General features: G+C 38.9%; 1 protein-coding gene across 2 annotated transcripts in view; it reads right to left on the bottom strand.

Annotated features, from left to right (window-relative positions):
* The window catches only part of LOC109233391 (DExH-box ATP-dependent RNA helicase DExH14), a 41,521-nt gene that overhangs the window by 16,437 nt on the left and 4,705 nt on the right, over positions 1-20,379 (bottom strand). For both annotated transcript variants that reach the window (XM_019399247.1, XM_019399246.1), the window contains exons 9-33: positions 20,289-20,348; positions 20,134-20,205; positions 19,947-20,063; positions 19,618-19,779; positions 19,091-19,156; positions 18,790-18,942; positions 18,627-18,710; positions 13,240-13,314; positions 13,015-13,146; positions 12,861-12,926; positions 11,500-11,565; positions 11,272-11,394; positions 10,489-10,638; positions 9,393-9,605; positions 8,193-8,348; positions 7,885-8,109; positions 7,703-7,804; positions 7,545-7,625; positions 7,064-7,144; positions 5,181-5,384; positions 4,955-5,071; positions 4,743-4,865; positions 3,493-3,582; positions 3,285-3,410; positions 3,082-3,144 (exon numbers count right to left, since the gene is read on the bottom strand). In XM_019399247.1, the coding sequence (XP_019254792.1) occupies positions 3,082-3,144; positions 3,285-3,410; positions 3,493-3,582; positions 4,743-4,865; positions 4,955-5,071; positions 5,181-5,384; positions 7,064-7,144; positions 7,545-7,625; positions 7,703-7,804; positions 7,885-8,109; positions 8,193-8,348; positions 9,393-9,605; positions 10,489-10,638; positions 11,272-11,394; positions 11,500-11,565; positions 12,861-12,926; positions 13,015-13,146; positions 13,240-13,314; positions 18,627-18,710; positions 18,790-18,942; positions 19,091-19,156; positions 19,618-19,779; positions 19,947-20,063; positions 20,134-20,205; positions 20,289-20,348 (2,907 nt within the window). The remainder of the gene's footprint in view (positions 1-3,081; positions 3,145-3,284; positions 3,411-3,492; positions 3,583-4,742; positions 4,866-4,954; positions 5,072-5,180; positions 5,385-7,063; positions 7,145-7,544; positions 7,626-7,702; positions 7,805-7,884; positions 8,110-8,192; positions 8,349-9,392; positions 9,606-10,488; positions 10,639-11,271; positions 11,395-11,499; positions 11,566-12,860; positions 12,927-13,014; positions 13,147-13,239; positions 13,315-18,626; positions 18,711-18,789; positions 18,943-19,090; positions 19,157-19,617; positions 19,780-19,946; positions 20,064-20,133; positions 20,206-20,288; positions 20,349-20,379) is intronic.

The following is a 20,379-nucleotide window of genomic DNA, read 5'->3' as shown; positions in this document are numbered from 1 at the left end:
CGGTGGAGTCCCGTTTTATTTGGTCCCTTCGTTGCTCGGCCTGGAGAGGCCGTTGGCGGGATAAACGATGAATTTATTGCTTGGGTTACTGGGCACCCTGGGACTTCATCAATTCAAACGTCGTTCGGACGTGACTCATAATATTTAATCGGCTGAATTGGCGTAGGATTGTTGTGGCGAGCAGACGTGCAAGCTTTTCGAGCTCATGTTCTCCCGGTGTTGGAGAGACTGTACATTCTATGGACCTATTGCTCAGTCCCAGGTTCCAGAGATTATTTCTTAATAATGTCGGCCCGTTCTAAGTCGTTTTTGTTATTTTTAATATGGTACGGTGCAGAGGGCTTTGCTCGGTCGTTGCCTACGAGGTGATACGGTACAGAACGTTTTCCTGGTGTGTTCGATGGCGTTCGTTCCTTGTTCACGCACCTGTGAGAATGCTCGTGTTCCTATCCCGAACCATAAAGAGAGAAAGTATGATAAGTTAAACCCAAACGAAATTGCCTATTACCTTGACCTGGTAAGTCGGTGAAGGGGGAAGGGCGTTGTAGGGCTACTTGCTTCGTCCCGTGCTCGAATGGCGGTTTCGGTTTTGGTAGCTGTGTTTGGCTTCGTCGTTAGTCACGTCTAGGCTTCTCGTGGACTGAACCTACTTTGCCCGTGGGGATCTCGAAACCGAATCCTAATCTGATCCCGTCCGATATGCGCAAACAATAAGGGAAACATGTCATATTTGTTCATATATTACATAGTGCGTATGGGTACGAAAACAAGGCAGGATACGCCCGTTATTTCAAAGAATCACACAGTAGGCTATCGTCCCTTCCTAAGAGGTGAGAATACAGGTCTGCTTATAAAGTAAATACGACAGATAGGATTGCGGTCATGCTAAGTGCATAGTGACCGTGATCCCACTTTGAACATGCATATGACGTGCCAAACCCGTCGTTACAGACGAGGCGTGGATTTTGTATATATATCAGACATAATTTCGATTTCATGCAAAGATCTGACCCTGATTGGTTCAGTTACTTCAAAAGCTTGCCTACAACTTTCTCAAGTTGGTGTTTATACAGAGGGTGGGGCTATGGCCACCGGGAAGCGTAACTCTGGCTTTAGATCTAGAGGGAACTAAAAATTTGGCTAAGAAATCCCCATAGACGGCGCCAAATTGTTTGACCAAAAAGAGAGAAGCTTTTTGTTAAACTAATTAATGAGAAAACAGAGGATAAATCTTAACCAAGGATAATTAACTCTAGATCAAAGCACGTTAAATACGAGAATAGAATATAATCAAGCTTATAACCCTTTCTAAGCCTATAAAAGATATTGAACATAAACGATAGGCTTACATTCTACTGTTCCGTAATGAAAGAACAAAGAATAACAAGAAGGGATGCCATTGATAGCTACGGGATCTATCTTTATTGATTCAGCAATGACGATTACAACGATTTGCAACCAAGATCTAGATTTTGGCTTAAATTGTTTTCGTTAGAGATCTTCTCCCGTTCTTCCATCCTTCTTCCAGGAGACAATTCCCTCCCCCCCCCCCCGTTCCTTCTTCCTTCCTATATATATATATACATATATTATAAGTATTCCCTTTTGTCCAACGGTCCTTAGCCAGAATACCCTCATCCCTCGATTATACTTTACGTCGCTCCCCTTAAGTATCGCGACATGTACTTTGCCATACAAGCTTTCTGATGGATCGATCTCGGCAGTGGCCGAGATACTCGTCGTTATTACGCCTTGTGGATACGACCACAGCTTAGTCGATCCCTTGCCATTCCTTCTAGCACTGATCTACGTATGGTCAGATTTTGACCCATACACCCACCACGGCTTTAAAACGCGTCATTAGGGTCTAAGGTTTGCTTCTTTTATATACCTAGCATGCTGATGTAGTATTTGCCCAGTGTGTTATGTACACTCGCCCTTAGGAACTCAACATCCTTGCTGAGGTTTGCCCCGACCATCATCACAAAGATGTGGGATTTAAATTCGGTTGAACACTGAGGTTTGGCCGACCATCGACCAAAGCTACATGCGAAGTGTCACTGATACCATGATAAGAAATGGACCTTGGGCCTAACAACCCAAAAGTTATCTCATGAGGCGAGAATTGCTCAACACCATATAAGGAGATAACAACCATCTCTCCACCAATGTGGAACAAAACTAACATTACATCCTTCCAGCTAATTCACACCTCAATGGAGTTGCTTAATAGCACCCATTTCGAAATAAAACAGTTTCCTTAACATCCTACCAAACATTAATACAACCTACAGTTGAATTTGAGAATAAGCACATAAAAAGCTAAACCTTTGTACGAGAAATTGGAGACATAAGCAAACCCAAGTAAATGAAAACATGATATGATTACATGTCGAGGAACTTAGTTCAAGTTGTGCTTATCTAACTTTTCTGAAAAAATTCTCCAGATTTTGGTATACAAGCTTGTATGCTTCCCGTCACATCAAGAAATCAACTCATTCAGGGTACAACATGGTATCATGGATATTGATAGCAAAGGTTAAAAGTACACTTCAACGGGGTCAAGGGAGCCTCATTATTCAAGACATTTCGAACAAATGGATGCGTGGGAGTGAATTGGTAAATGCTAATCATTTGTTCTTGCAAAAACAAGAGATGTCGTGCACGTTTTTTAATATTTTTTGGGTTATGGGTGATGCCTAAGAATTTGAAGCAAACTTTATGTAGATGGGAAGTCCGGAATGCTCTCTCTCTCTGTGTCCTTTGGGCTACATAGAGAGAGGGAATTTATGCTCTGAAGGAAGTAAAAGACCTAATATAGTTAGATTTAAATTTTGTGCATGATATAGATGACTTGATGGAGTTTGTTAGCTCCTTACCTATCTAAAAAGGGAACTATCCTTTTCTATATTTTGAACACAGCACTCACTTAGTGCTCGAATATGAATAACTTTAACTGGCCAATCACAAAAAAAGAAGATGAAGACGAAGAAGAAAAAAGAAAAAGAAAAAAAAAGAATGACAAGTCAAAGCAATTGCAATACAAGTGTGAGAGACATTCAGTGATAATCAGCTGTGTACCTCAAGTATGGGTCCTCGATCAGCTCCAAGTAAATGAATCTCATCCAAAATCATAAGCCCAACCTATTGATGTAGGTTTGAACATTTGATTATGTTCAACAGAGCATTCATGAAGAGAATGTTGATGTTATGATTTTGAAATTACGTACAAATAGCTTGACAAACAAACAAACAAAGGTATAAAAACGAATGAGATATTGCACCTTCGTGACATAGCTTCGACTGTGCCAATTACGACTGATACCATCCCACTTTTCAGGAGTGGAGATAATGATGTCTGCTGACAAGAGAGCCATTAGATCCGGGGTGTAGTCACCAGTCATTTCAACCTGCTTAAAATATTTGAGTTAGCAGTGATAGTACATCTATGAGTCATAAAACTAATGCCCAAGCAAAAGAAACTTCACGCACCATCTTCTTTCCAAGTTGGGAAACAAGACGCTTTCTCCAGTCCGTCATTCTCTCACGAACAATAGCCTTTAAAGGTGCTATATAGATAACCTGCAGGTAGAAAATCACTAAAAGATCATAGGCAATGATGAAGTTGAAGAGTTGAGATACACGTATAATGACGGGGAATCTTAAATAGACAAAATTAAATATGTAATTTTCAAACAATCTGAATCAGCATGTAATACTGTCTTCTTTTTATTTTTTTAAGATTCAACAGAAAGATATAGCCATTAACTGGTCAGAATCGGGAAACTTAATCCCAACTGCTCCCAAGGGGCAAATAAGTACCTAGTCTTCCCTATGGGATCAATTTGGTATCTGTACATCCTAACCAAGGAGCATAAGGTTGTCCCACACTTTATATTGCAGTTACAGATGCAAGAGAGAGAAATCTCTCTGGAATTACTTAAGAAATTCAAGCAGTTAAACGAGCTCTAGCTGAACAGGTCACTTAATTATCATCAACCACTAACATCGACAATTTGTAAAAGACCATAGCATCCACTAAAATAACAATTAGACATAGGTGGAGAAATATCCTTCTCTTTTCTGATTCTTAACCACTACAGTATGGGGCAGTATAGGCTTGCAACTCAAGTTCTTACGATTAATAAATGTAAGATTCTTCTTATTCTTAGACCCCCTGAACGGGTTTTCCCAGAACTATCTCAACTCTAATTGCTCAATTAACAAGAAAAACTCATCTAAGAGCTGATGTGATTTAACACATGGCATTAAAACATGCCAAGAGCCGATCTGCAAAGTAGATCACAGTAAAAGCATAGTGAAACGAGATAAGATACTGACATCAAATTTGCACAGACAAAGTACACCTAAAATCCAGCTCTGATGCCATGTTCAGGAATCCAGCTCTCATCCAAATCAAATTGAATTCACGAGCACAAGCCATAGCACGTGGGTGATCATTTTGAAGGTCTGATAGTAAGTATTAAATCCCTCCCACCAATAAATTCAGCTTTAAAATGAGCTGGAGGGACTAAAACATCGTCACACAATTTGATAAGCGTCATTGCTTCTTACACTTTCTTATTGAAAATGTCAAAGACTATTCAAGGTCGGTTGGAAAGTGAAATCTATATCACAGAGGAGAATCTCACACAGAAAAATGCATATGAACAAAAAGAAACTGATAAAACCACCGACTACTCACATGGAAGCATCTAGCAAAACAAGTTGCAAAAAAATACCTTCATATCAGGCTGTGTATTGAATAAATGGAGCATAGCAAGCTCAGCTGATATAGTCTTCCCACTTCCAGTCGGAGCTCCTAAGAGGATATTTTTGTCGGTGTGATACAGCACATGAAAAGCCTGCCAGGATTGTTTTTAAGCTACTGCTGATATTGACTAATAGCCAGACATTTATTGCAATTTAAGGAAATGAAAAACTAAATATCCACCTGTGTTTGTATAGGATTGAAGTGAGAAAATTTATACAAGGCCTCAAAAGTTCCATTGGCAAGTGCAGTCACAGGAAGGGGTTTTAAATCTAGAAGTTCAGTGTGGGATGTTTGGACCTGAAGAAACATAAATTCAAGTCAGAGAAAACCAACACCAACATTCAAACTTTGGGAAGTATTGCAGATATTCAACAATATAAAGATGAGTTTAAGTTGATAAAACAACCTCCGGAAGAGCAAGTTTGTTGAGATTTATGATGTACAAAGCGTCTGCATGTAGCCATGAGTCAGAAACAGCACGAATGTAGTACTGCGGAGGATGTGGCTCAAAGATTGGCACAGTGAAAGATAGTTTATGTGGTTCCGCTCTGGCCATCTTCTTTGTGAGGGTGAAGAGCTCGGAATGGTAAATGTGGTCATTCTCAGAATCCTAAGGCAGTTATAGACAAATATGTTAATAAGATAAACTAGCAAAATATCAACAATAAATTCCTAGCTAAGTCATAAGATGAAAATGGCTCAAATTGAGAATTCCTTCCTCCATGCAAAATGAATCTTAAGTTCCAATTGGAACATTTGACGTATATTCAAGAAAAAAACAAGACTTCCACGGGCCAACTAGATGTGATGCAAACAGTAATCATGAAGGTTTGAAAAAATATTACAAGTGGAGGGCAAAATCCAAAGGCAGCCACTGTCATCGCTTGAAGTTGTTTAGCTTATTTTTTAGATGAATCACTAGATGGGCAGTAAAAGATAGTTGAAAGTCACCCACGATATCTTGAATACAGCCCCTAAAATTGTCAGTGAGATACTGTTTCCAACATGGCATCATTTAAAAATTTCCCCTATATTATATGTATCCTTTGTTTTTCCTCCTGTTGATCAATAGATCATAAGTATCCTTCTGCGACTTTAGAAACCATGTATCCTCCTGTGTTTAAGCAGACAACTATTATACATGATATATTTTATATGATTCTTCACTCTTATGTTTCTTCTACGTTCTTCTTCTTCCTCCATTTCTTACCCTTTTTTATAAGGATTCTTCCATGTCTTGCTTTTTATCTCTGCACTCTGTCTAGCACCAGAATAGTCTTAAAAGTTAAAATAACATCATTTCCTTTATTCAGCCCCTTATCAGCCCATTCACTAATCTCTTTCATGTGTTCCAAATTTTCCCGAGAAGAAGATATTCTGTAAGTTAATGTCCATTTTGTTAGAGGTTTTGGTCCTGAAGCGAATATCCGTCGTCACAATGAACACAGAACTACTATTCATAGAACAATCTGCCCAAGTTCCTGACATATTAAATGTTTCACCCAATCACATATTGTAATGTAAAAAATTAAGCACCTTAATAAGCAACTAGGCAGTGGAACAAAGCGTAATTCCTCTGTTTCTACCGTTGTCTTCTCTTCCTTACACATACGTTACTTTGCATATAACTTCGACCACAATAATCTCCTCATGGCTCATGCCATGGCATCCATTTACCACCAGAAAGTTTATATTTACTTCGCCGCTGAAATCGATAAACTATTAAGACGCTGGCCCTTGCCTCAGCATGGCTATTGGCATTCTATTACCCTACCTCCGCCAAGCTTCTGACTTTCTTCTTATCCAACCTACTTTCAACACCTTACTGCCAAAGAGAAACCGAAAAGAGAAACATAGGTAATTCAAATGCAAATACAAGATCATCTCGCCACAGCATAATCACCTATCATCTCCCTTCTGGAATACCCAAACAAAAGCACCTTTGTGCTCTGCTTGCGGCTATATGTGTTACTGTCAAACCGGTACAGAGAAACAATAGAACTAAGAAGAAAGCTCAACATACTAGACAAGTCAAACCAAAAGAACAAAAAAGGTAAACAAGAAAAGACACCTCGTGAATGAGGATAGGCCCAATCCCACATACACAATATGATGCTTGATTTTTTTATAATGCAAGAAACAAGCATGTTCGAAGCTACAGAATAAAAATCTACAATGTTAGGTTTTGATTACCACGTAAATTCTAAGGCAAAATTCTTTACAGAATTCAGAAATCAATTGATAAAGACCTATATCCATCAAAACAAAGATAAATCAACAAGTGGGTACCTCAACCAAAATCCACCAGCGCAGTGCAGTGCCATGAAATCGATCCTTCCAAACAAACTGTGGAGCTACAACCAAATCCACCTAATAAAGGAGCTTCATGACAATCTTTCTCTTTGCAAAAATAGAAGTAATAGATTAACGCTTCCTCCATCTCATTCAGCTCATTCTGAGTTTTTCTTCTTTGACCAGCCAGTGGCCAGGCGTTAATTGCATAGTTGCATAAGAAGAAGTGGCCCCACAGGTAGAGACAGTTATTACTAATGATTAATTTGCTTTTTAGGTATGTAGGCTGATACCATGTTACCCTATTGCTCATATGCTATTGATAAGTACTAAAATGTGGCAGGAAAAAGATTGTTTTAGTAAAGTGGACACATTTTTTCCGATTATCCAGGAAGGGAATTGGACAGTTAAATTGGGACAAAGGGAGTAAAATTCAGCAAGAACAAGAGAACAAAAGCAAGTGCAGAAATGTAGTCACCTTCAGAACTGTTCTAGTGATTGGACTGACTGTAGCAGACAACTGGACTAGTGGGAAATATCCCAGAAATTGCTTAACAACCTGGAATTGTGAAAACACTCTTTTAACTGAAGGTCATAGGGTATGCCTCAAACCAAAACCTGTAAAAGATGATTTACCTTTCCTCCAGGTGCATAACGAATCAAAGCTCCAATATCTTTCTCTTGCATCTCTTGTAAATGATCCAAATCAGCTCCCCTTTCTTCAAGCTTCCTCAATATCTGAACACCAGTTGTTAACTAAAACATATTGAAACTAATTGAAATTTTATTTAGCAGAAAATTATTTAGAGATAACAAACTTCTGATGAGATATCTCTGTCAAACTGTCTAAGAGGATGTAGATGGGGCCATATTTGGCGATCCACAGCCTTGCAGTAGTCTAACATGAGAGCAGACATCTCACACCATCCTCTACGCAGACAAATCTCAAAAAGTGCCCGCATGATACGAGCCAAGCTTGCACTTATATAAGCCGCATCAGAGATTAGTGAAAACGTGTCAATTGATCCTCGAGAGATGTACAGCTGCAAAAATACGATCGACATAATTAAAACACTATAGGCTGAGAGGCGACACAGCTTTTAATGGACAAAGAGCAAACCAAGACCTGAATAAGAATTGAAACTTTTCCATATTTGTTAGATGGACCACCCTTGACTTCCAATTGACAATATGTGCGAGCCAACATCTCAAGCTCATTTTGTTCCTCATCTCGGACCACAATATTTTCAAATTCCGAAGAACGAGCTACCATACTTATCAACTAACAAGCCAGTGAGAACATAGATGTCAGAGGAAACACAATAAAAAACAATGGATAGCAAAACCTAGCGCATGGATTCGTCACTGTTAAATGAAATTATTTTGTGAAGCACACAATTAAGAAACATAACAAAGAGGGCCATATAAAACTTGAACAGTTAGCAACTTACCTAGATAAAAGTTATACACATACAATTGAAGTAATACTTTAGCTAGAGAAAAATGAACGCTCACTTCCTTCCTATTTTACAGGACACGGGTTAGTGCTTAGTTTATACTAAGAAGAAACTTCACTTACTTTTAAGGTCAATTGCTGCTAGAACAGAAATTATTCTACTTGTTCAAGTTCACTATGAATTTTCTTCCATAAATAACATCATCAGATGTGATACTGCATTTAAGAATTTAAGCTGGACACTGTGCTGATGCATGGGTTACACAAGTAAAAAGAATGTGCCAAATAATGTGAAACCACCAAAAAAGGAAAAGCATGTCACACAGAACGAAACAGAGGATCATTTCTATCTCACAAGCAGCAAAGTTCTGTATCTTTTTGAACAATAATTTCCTAAAACATGTCCGACCTTTATCATATCTGTTTGGAATGACCTTTATCATATCCGTATGGGAATGATTATCATTATCACTTCCAAAATAGCACTGCCTGCACATCAAATTACTCCGATATCCCTAGGAAAATATCAATTAAAAAAGACAGTTTCAATGACAATTACTATGTTCAGGTTTCGTATTCGACTCCTTTTCTATCTTAAAGACCATTAATCCAATTTTGGAGCACATTTACTACAGTAGATACAAGGAATCAACTATATGTAGATGTAACACTTCTCAAGTAATAAGAACGTGTTGCCCAACCAAATAGTAAGCAGTGGCCTTAAGAACAAGCTGTAGATAGTAGTTTTCCCCGCAGACAACTCCATTCTCACCAGCAAAGGACCATAAACTAAATATGGCAAAATCATAACTGAAAAAAGCAAACTTCATGATCCATCAACTGAATGAGATGGCAAATGAAACAAAGTACCTCACTTTCATTCATATGGCGTGTCAACATTTCATTGTAAGTTTCAACACTAGTATACTGGATATAAAAGTGGCTTGCAATACGACCAAGCTCAGTGCAATAAAAGTTCCCACTTTTCTCATCAAAACGCATCATTTTTGCTTTGTCAAGAGCACGAGCAGCATCACTTATAAAATCTCTTTGCTTTAAGCTTAATGATGGATCTGCCATGACCTGCCAAAGAGAAAAGACAGCTTCAGCTAAAAATAGTGATATCAACATCATTTAACTGCTTCCCCAAACCTCTTGCAACAACAAGTACCTCAAATTGGTTTTTATCTTCAAATACAAACAACATTTCATTTACACACTTATAAATGTCATTTAGTGACAATTGAAGCTGTATTCAAGAAAAGCCAACGTGAAAAAAAACCTTTGGAGTAATCTTGACATCCAACTATGCATCACCAAATATATGGCTTCAGAGTCAATACACTTCAATGCTGCAGGAGATGTATTATTGAACCAGCCTCTGACTACTAAATGAGTCACAGGGGGCAGTTGGGAAAAGCTTTCTACTAAAGAACTAAAGAGCCTAGGGGGCCAAGCAGGACTTGTTCATCTGAAGTATTTCTTCAATCTAAAAGATCAAATTATTGTGCTCCCATTTAATCACAATTACTAATGCACATGTCTATTAACTTATCAATTCCTTTATATTTATACGGTACATTAAATTAACCTACACGGACATTTAATTTCTCAAGCATTCAACACTTCAATCACCCTCCATCTCAAAATGAAAAGTTTGTATAAAAGAAAAGAGAGAAATTTTACACTATTCTATGTTCACAAAAATAAGATGAATGTAGTGAAACGCCCTGCACCTGGACAACGCATGACTTTGTGTACAACTATTGTACTAGACTCCAAAAGGATATCCAAAAGTACATGACAACTTTGAAGAAATGGTAGCTTATCATATTCTTGTGGGCTTTTGTACTTTTTTAACTTTGGAATAGATGAATACATGGGTTAAAATGCCCTGATAATATGTAAATAAATCAAAAGTATGTGTCTATGATGATTTACAAACCAAAATAAATGAAAAAAATACCTCATCCCATCCGATGCCATAGGCCAAAGGATTCATCTTCATCCTAATGAAAAGATAAGTGTAACCAAGCCAAGCACAAGCTTCCTTAACATTTGTTACAGTACCCAGTACCACCTCAGCATTTAGATTATCTTTCAAGGAATTGATAAACTGCAAGATAAGAAGTTCAGAAGAAGAGTCAATGAACCGAATCTTTAAAGAATGTCAAATAAACAATGCTTGCCCGAGATGAATTTTAATGGGAGAAACATGGTTAGTAAGGATTCATATAGCTGACACCAACTTGTTTGGCATTGAGGCATGGTTTTTGGTGTTGTATACGAAGATAAGAAATTGCAAAGAGTAGGGAATCTCCAGTACACACTTTTTTCAAGTGAAGCTAATCTCTTAAAATATTGTCCAAAAGGACTTGGATATTTTAGACCTATCATTCAAACTAACAGCTATTTACAAAAGACAGAAATCAATAACATGACAGCTATCTACAAAAGACGGAAATGAATAACATGACAGCTATCTACAAAAGACGGAAATGAACAACATGATAATTATTTTCACTATTTTGATGGAAAAGTAAAAGAAGCAACATCTACTATGGTATATGAGAGCTATAAGGAAATCTTAAGGATGATACAAAAGCTTCAACTTTTTACATAACCATGCTATTGTCTATAACAGTTAAAGGAGGGAATTATTCAGAGAATTATTCAAATGTCTGCAGCCTGCACATAGGAAACAAATAGACAACGAAGGTCTAGAATTGGTATAGAATAAGAACTTTACCTGACTTTCTATAGGAAGTTGACTTGTCAATAGACGTAAATAATAGGCCAACTTGTCATGTGAAGTGATTATAATGCCTTCACCACTTTTATCAAATTGAGGTCTTCCAGCACGTCCGAAGATCTACCAGGGATGAACATTAAGCAATAACACAACAAATGAGAGCCGATCAACATTACTAACAAATAAGATATAGCAACACAAAGAAGAAGAAGATTTAAGTCTCACTTGCATAACATCTAGCATACCCAGATCTCGCCATCCACCAGCCTTCGGATCATATATTTGAGTTCCCTGGAGAGATGAATTGCTAAAGTATTTACTCACAACGTCACAAGGTTTATCACGCAAAAGAATATGTCGACTGAAAAAAGCTGCAAAACTAACTTACAAACAATGTGAAAAGCTTCAATTAATACAATTGACTCAAATAAGTTTACTACATGATTTACATATGTTGTACATGTTTCAGATGAAACTAGGGACCAAGCACCATGAATTTTGTTAGCAAGAGATTTTATGTGAAATTTAAGAAAATTAGCGACCAAAACATAATGGAACATTTGGTCTAATGGAGAACACTCTCAATGGAGTGCATAGTTAATCCAGGATATTGCATTGAGCTTCTTCCATGAGCAGAGTTCTAATCAGATGCAAAGTCCAAGACATTATAACAAATCATTATGGTTGAGCTCAGTCAGCATAATACCAACATCATATTATAATCATCAACATATGAACACAACCATAACTTTCAATTGATCAGTTGAAAAACTGTTTAGAAAAATATACGCCATCAAAAAAATAGGAATTCATTTGATGGTTAAGATAGGAAATCAGATGAAGGTGATCTTTTCAACATACAAGATCCAACTAATTTTAGTGAACCATGCAATGAAGTAAAGACAAACACATGGGAGGTTAGCGATGCAATCCAATCAAGTCAAGCATATATCTGCTAGATTCAAATTAAACTGGTAAGGCCTTGATGTTTGAACAAAAAAATCTGAACAAGTTCTCAAGCCTAAGGCTCAACCGTGATCAAAAGCACAAAAACATACACAAAGAGAAAATGAAAACAAAACAGAAAACCAGATAAGGGACCAAAAGATCTTAATGGACATAGACTTCTAAGTTTCAAATTATGACAACAAAGTCAAGCAAGTTGATTTTTGTTCTCCTATTTAGCTGCACATTCATTTTAGCATTTATGGTTAAAACTTCGCTTCTTCAATAGTGCTAGATATTAGAAGCTCAGCTTAAACAGTCATCCTATATTGATTGAATCGGAATAAAGATACAAATGATTCTCCATACTTGAGCTAACTAATTCTACAGCAAACTTTAATGCAGAATGATCCAGTTGAGCTCAATCTAAATCAAACCCAAATCAGGTACCAAACTCAAGCTCAAAATATTCATCTAAGGCTGGATAGATAGCAGTCAAGTCAAAATAAAAAAGTAACCCAGAGCATGCATTAAAACTGGAATGCAAGCATCCTCTAAGTTTATTCTTAATATGCTTCATCAAATTACAGCCAAAACCTCTTAAAGGATACAGATATGTCAGGAACAAGCATTTCACAAACCTTAATCACAACTGTGTGAGCAGGCAAATTGACTCCCCATGCCAAAGTTGCTGTGCAAACAAGGACCTAAGAACGACCAGGGGTTTTAAAGATAAAAAGAAACCCAAAAAGATTGAAAAATGTAAGTGAATAAGTGGAAAAGCGAACAATATACCTTCAAAAGTCCCTGAGAGAAAAGTCTTTCTGTTAGATTTCTGTCAGCACGTAACATTCCAGCGTGATGAATACCAATCCCATGTTCAAACAGTTGGACAACCTCCTTATTTCTGGACTTGAAAACTTCCCTCTGAAATGAATAAATTAATAACCAAATAAAAAGATGCCATAAATAAGGATGTCAGGAGAAAATTAAATTAAAAGACAAATAGAGGTTGCTTGCCTTTAAAATCTCATATTGAGGATGCTCGTCATTTGTGAACAGCTCAGACTCTGCACTTTTACCAGCCAACTCAACCTGTTCATGTGAGCATTAAATGTTTGTAAAATGGAGGCAATATTAAGGGAATGTATTAACTTTATAATATAGTGTATACTTCTACCTGCATTTCCAAGTCAGCTTGATATATATAAATATACACATACATAGAGAGAGAAGGTTTCTGTTAAATCATATTATGAGAAGTTGCTGATAAGGAAGAAGGTTGCCTTCCCACATAGATCAATTTGGATCCATAGGCTCGAAACAAGAGGGATAATCTTGACGAGCGAGAATCTTTGGAAGAGCAAGCTCAATATGTCAGTTGGTGCTTCGTGGGTAAGGACCCGGGTGAAACATGTAGACGATCTCCTTCTACAATTTCCGGGTAGCTCCGAGGTTATGGTGGGAAACTCGAGGATGGTTCAGGACCCTCTGGTTGATGCCAAGCCCTATGAAAGAGATAATGCTCCGTCGGAATTGTGGTGGACGAAATAGGAGCAAGGCTTGGACTATGGTTCCACTAGCACTTATGTGGGTTGTTTGGGGAGAAAGAAATAGGAGAGCTATAAAGATATTTTTATTTTTTTGAATTATTTTTAGCCGGATCCCCGCACCCGTATCCGTACTAGGATTCGTATCCCCGAATCTTAGAATTTACATCTCGAAGGATCCGACATCTAGATCTGCACCCGTGTCCGAGCAATTTAGGCTCTACTCAATGCAATGATAAAAGAGCCTCAAACGTGTTAATTATTGTTTACAAGGATTACAAACAAAATAAAAGAACGACAGGTTTTTAAGAAAAGATTAAGACCAGTGCAATGAAATAGCCTCTCTACCTTCACTAGGTAGAGGTAAGGTTTACATACACACTACCCTCCCCAGACCCCACCTGCGAGAATATACTAGGTTTGCTGTTGTTGTTGTAAGACCGGTGCGATCAGCTTCCTTTGATGGAATGGGGGATTGTTTTTGTCTTTTTTTCTAGGCCAAGTGACCCATGTTGGAAGGAGTTATTGACCTAGATGGTTTTCTTTAGGCTACATGTGCTCAAGACAAACTACCTACCTAGCAGTTTCCCAAGCCCTTCCATCTCCCAACCAATCCTGTGATAATGAGATTGGGAGGCGCCTCAGCTACCTAAGGCACAAAGAATTCATGTCGAACACCCACCCACCCACCCCCCCCACCCCCAAGAGTCAATTTGCACAACGTCTACCTACGAATATGAAGAACATGGTTTGCGCTAACAACAACAACAACAACAAACTCAGTAGTTTCCCACAAGTGGGGTTTTGGGAGGTAAGATGTACGCAGCCTTACCCCTATCCCTGGATGGGCAGAGAGGCTGTTTCCGATAGACCCTCGGCTAGAGAACGACCGAAAAAGAAAAGGTAATTACAACAAGTAGGAATAACAGTAAGATGAAATAAGATCGAATCCAAGAATGAAGTCAAACTCTAGGTAGCAATAGCCATCTATGAATAAAAGATATCATACTAACACTAATGTTAGTGAACTAAGTAAGACAAAGTGAACCGCTGGACTACCTACGAACCTTCTACCCTAATCTTTGACCTCCACACCCTCCTGTCTAGGCAATGTCCTCAGTCAGCTCCGGCTGCACAATGTCCCACCTAATAACCTCTCCCCAAGACTTCTTAGGCCTTCCTCTACCTCTCCTGCTTCCCACCGAGTCTAACCGATCGCACCTTCTAACGGGGCTTCTATACTTCTCCTCTTAACATGCTCGAATCATCTCAACCTCGCCTCCAGCATCTTATCCTCCACAGGGACCACTCCCACCTTTTTCCGAATAACTTCATTTCTAATCTTATCCAACCGTGTATGCCCACACATCCACCTCAACATCCTCATCTCAGCTACTTTTAGCTTCTAGGTATGAGAGTTCTTGACCGGCCAACACTCTGCTTCATACAACATAGTCGATCTAACTACAACCTTGTAGAACTTACGTTTAAGTATCAGCTGCACATTCTTATCACACAAGACACCGGAAGCGAGCCGCCACTTCATCCATCCTGCTCCGATACGATGCGTGACATCTTCATCAATCTCCCTGTTACCTTGTATTATAGATCCAAGATACTTGAAACTACCTCTCTTGGGGATGACTTACGTATCAAGCCTCACCTCCACATCCCTTTCTTGGGTACCGTTGAACTTGCACTCCAAGTATTCCATCTTGGTCCTGCTCAACTTGACCCTTAGACTCTAGCGTCTGATTCCAAACCTCCAGCCTCTCGTTAACACTACCCCGCATCTCGTCAATTAAAACCATGTCTTCAGCAAATAACATACACCATGGCACCTCACTTAGAATGTGTCTCGTCAAAGCGTCCATCGCCAAGGAAAATAGGAATGGACTAAGATTTGATCCCTGGTGCAACCCCATCATAACCGAAAAGTGTTCCGAGTCACCTCCTGCTGCCCTAACCCGAGTCTTAGGTTCATCATCCATGTCCTTAATCACCTTAATGTAGGCTGGGACTCCTTTAGCCTCCAAGCATCGCCAGAGCACCTCTCTCGGGACTTTGTCATATGCTTTGTCTGGGTCAATGAACACCATGTGCAAGTCCTTCTTCATCTCCCTATATTGCTCCGCCGATCTCCTCACAATGTGAATGGCTTCCATAGTCGAATGCCCCGCCATGAAACCAAACTGGTTCTCAGAAATGGACACATTGGTCCTCACCCTCACTTCAACCACCCTCTCCCAAACTTTCATAGTATGGCTTAGCAGCTCAATCCCCTATAATTAGTGCAAACTTTGGATATCGCCCTTGTTGTTATACAGAGGAATCAGCGTACTCCACCTCCATTCATCGGGCATCTTCTTCGTCCTGCAAATGACGTTGAACAACCTAGTGAGCACTCCAAACCTGCCCTACCCGTATTCTTCCAAAATTCCACAGGTATTTCATCTGGCTCGGTAGCTCTACCCCGTGTATCTTACGCATAGCCCCCTCGACCTCATCTACTCTTATGCCTACAATACCCGAAATCTCGGCACATCTCGGAGTGCTCCAAGTCGCTCAGCACAATGTCCCTATCACCCTCTTCGTTCAAGAGTTTATGGAAATATGTCTGCCATCTTCGTCTAATATGAGCCTCTTCCATCAAAACTATACCTTCCTTATCTTTGATACACTTAACTTGATCCATATCACGGGCCTTCCTCTCTCTCACCTTGGCTAGCATGTATAGCTTGTTGTCCCCGCCTTTGGCCCCAAGCTCTTCATACAAACGCCCAAACGTCGCAATCTTAGCCGCAGTAACCGCTAACTTCGCCTCCTTCTTAGCCCTCCTATACCCCTCCTTGTTCATCCTCTTCGCCTCCTCGTCCATGCTCTCTATAAGCGTCAAGTACGCCGCTTGCTTGGCTTCAACTTTTTCTTGTACCTCCTCACTCCACCACCAGTCACCTTGGAGGCTGCCAGAGAAACCCTTCGAGACCCCTAACACTTCTCTCGCAGCTACCCTAATACACTCCGATGTCGTGGTCCACATACAATTCGCGTCCCCACAGCTCCTCCGGGCTCTCATAGCCAACTTCCCCCACAACTCCTGCGCTTTGTCACTAGTCAAAGCACCCCACCTGATCCTGGGTTGACCATACACGACCCTCTTCCTCACGATCTCTAAGTCCATCACCAATAATCTATGCTGAGTCGTGAGATTCTCTCTTGGTAAACCTTGCAATCCATGCACAGACTCCTATCGCACTTCCTGAGGAGTAGATAATCAATTTGAGTCTTGGCCAACGAACTCCGGAATGTAACCAAGTGCTCCTCCCTTTTCAGAAAACACGAGTTGTCAATCACCAAATCAAAGACTTTAGCACAGTCCAACAACGAAGTACCTCCTCCGCTCCTATACTTTTTTTTTCACTTCTATACTTTTTTTTCTTTTCCTTTTCATGATTACTTGTAAACACTAAATACTATGTAAACCCAACATGCTTGAAGGAATAATCAAGCAATCCATTCACAACATCTCTTTTTTTATCATTCTTTATAGTTTCTAAGTACCGAGCCCACCACTCTCCCAGTTGCCACCATGCTATAGTTACTAAAGTCTCTCAACGGCGCACCTTGCCTGGTTAGTCATCCATAGAACTTTAAAAAAAATTAAGCCATTCCCACGGTCTCCTTAATGGACCCACCCATGTACTGCATACTCATTCTTCAACAGGCAGGCAGTTTCAAGTGCGAGCTTAGCCCCACATTCATCATCTATCTCAAGCACAAAACCACAGAAAGGATTTCTCAGAACATCCATGAAATTTTAAGACATGGAATCGATTAACTCAAAATCTGGGTTGGCTCGGCAAGAATCTAAAAAGGCCTTGTGGCAGTTGTAGGTTGCAGTGCAAAGATCATTACTTCGACAAGAATAATATTGCAAGGCAAAGATGCTGCTAGCATCCATAAAGAGATTTTTCCAACTTTTTTTGTAATTCCCCAGTATCAAGCTGATATTGTTTTTCATAAAATCTTACCTTATCAAAAGAAAAAAAGAGACTTTTCCAACTTCTATCAAGTCTGAGAGACTAGTGGTCCCCTCGCTGAGGATAACCCACTTAAATAGACCCTTACAACTCGTTGCAATTTTATTGTCTTTATTTGATTGGTGATGCAGGACGAATCTAATTTATGAGAGAGGGAGAAAGAGTGAGTGAGTGAGTGAATGAGATGTGTCCTTCACGAAGTTACAGTTATGCAAGTTACAGTTCACAATACGGAAAGTCATAGTAGCACTTGAATGCTGAATCTCCATGTTCCTGGTGGAATCATCCAACATAACCTTCACTATCATAAAGGATATATTGAGCATATATTACAGAAGTTATTAACTCAATTAATCTTCTCAATAACTCTTTTAGAAAAAATCTCTAAACCTAAAAACCAAAAAGTAACACATCGTTCCTATGTGTTCCTCAGTCCTCACTCAGAAGTAAACGTTACCATCTTTTCAAGTTTTTCTTAATAAGAAACAAGAAATGCGACAGATATGGATGGAGTTGTAAGTTAAATAAAAATAGGTGTGAAATCAAAATTATGGGTTGGTTTTAGAGAAGCTTGAGGTTCTATATGGATTTAAATGAGTCTAATATAGATTTTATAAGCAATAAATAGTGAAGAAAATTTATATAGATAGTGAGTTAAAGTGTTAAACAATGTTCAGAGAAATGAATGCTGAAGAGAAGAATTTCAGTAAATTGAAGTGATAAGGAGAGCAAGATAAACAAAATGCGACGAAGAGAGCGGAAATATTGAGTATAATGGTTAACTACGTGTTAAATCATATCCAGATAGAAAATCTACCAACTTATCAGCCGTTTTCACTGTGTCCTTACGTGAATGGACAAATACCATAGCCTGATGCCCTTGTTTTAAGGAATCAACAACCTGCGTAAGTGAAGAGTCAGGCCAGAAATTTGTTGGGAGTGTGCAACCTAGCAAGGAAAAAGGTCTTGGAGAAAGATACCTTATTGTAGCATATCTCATTAAGAAGTTCATTGCGGGCTAAAAAATTATGCGCACTAATACCAATATACTGCTGTGCAAGAGGCACTGGACGGTAGCTCGAATCAAAGAAAAATAAACCTGTATCCGCATTCACCCTTAGAAACTGTGCAACCTGGATTTCACAAAAGGAAAAGCCATGAACAAAAAGACGAACCAAAAGGATGCAACGAATTTTGGAGCTTCATCATTCTGTATAGACCAAATGTCCAACATGGAGGTAAAGACTTCAAAACCACAAAAAATTTCACTCGAGAACCAACCTCCAAATAATTGGGTAAAGTGGCTGAAAGGCCCACTATCCTTATCATAGACTGTGTAGACTCCACCTGTCAAAGCACCAGAATAAAAATTTAAACCTAATCATGCGCACATGAAAATGGAGTCACCTCCACCTTAGCAATAGAGGAGATGATATCACAATCAAGTTCATAACCTAAATCTTCATAGTAAGCCAATAGTTCTTACTGCCAAGTATACATTTCCATGTTACACTAGGTTCATGACTTTAACCTCTGTCTCACAGCATTTTCCTAACCTTCTAAATGCATCTCATATTCCTTTGGTTCTAAATATGGAAAGCTATAAAATGTCTTCTTCCAACATTGTATTGTTCTATTCTAAATGCCAATAACATGCTTAATCTTTCACTTAAAGGCCTTTATTGGAGAAGTGGAACAGTAGTAGAGAGTTGCAGCAGTGTTAAGCTAATAGAGGCAACATCATCATATATAAAAAATACTGAAACATCTACAGCGGACACTAGATAAAGTAAACAGCTTTTGCTAACCTGACGAAGTGTACGAGCCACTAATGCTTCTATTACAGGGCCTCTATCATCATTTAGCAAATGGACTTCATCAATGATAAGTAGCTTCACCAGCATTGAGAGTGACATGTCACTGCTTTTACGAGTAATAACATCCCACTTTTCAGGCGTTGTCACTATCATCTGATGAAATATGATGCAAGCGAAAACTTAAGCAAGGCTTCAGAATGAAACAACAGCATCAGAATTAAGCCAATCAATCAACCACTCAACTAGACCACAATCCAGAATAGAATAAAGCCAATAAGCAAACAATCAACAATATTACAAGAACTAAAGTTTGACAGAACCTGTGTTTCCTCAAGCTCATTCTTAGAAAGCTGCATGTCTCCAGTAAGTTCTCTCACAGTTACATTAAGTGGAGACAGCCGGTGACTGAAAGTTGATGTGACCTCTGCAGCTAATGCCTAGAGGAAAAATCACCTTATATTACCAATTATATGAATGAAATTGAAGGACACAAATCTCAAGCTATACCTTCATAGGAGCAACATAGACTATCTTGAATTCATCCTTATGCAAGTAACCATCTCTAAAGTGATTTTTAATCTGCACAAGAGAAGGTTATATAACTTCATCAAAGTGCCAGTAGACCCATCACGGATGAAACTGTAAAGAAAGACCTAGCAGACCTCATGTAGAATAGCAATCATAGCTATGTTTGTTTTCCCAGCCCCAGTGGGAGCACATACCTGGTAATAAAAGAAAGCTATCAAAGACAGA

Source organism: Nicotiana attenuata, chromosome 10, assembly GCF_001879085.1.
Source record: "Nicotiana attenuata strain UT chromosome 10, NIATTr2, whole genome shotgun sequence".
Classification (NCBI taxonomy): domain Eukaryota; kingdom Viridiplantae; phylum Streptophyta; class Magnoliopsida; order Solanales; family Solanaceae; genus Nicotiana; species Nicotiana attenuata.
Note: the sequence above shows the minus strand (reverse complement) of the source record. Positions and strands in the feature narration are given on the sequence as shown.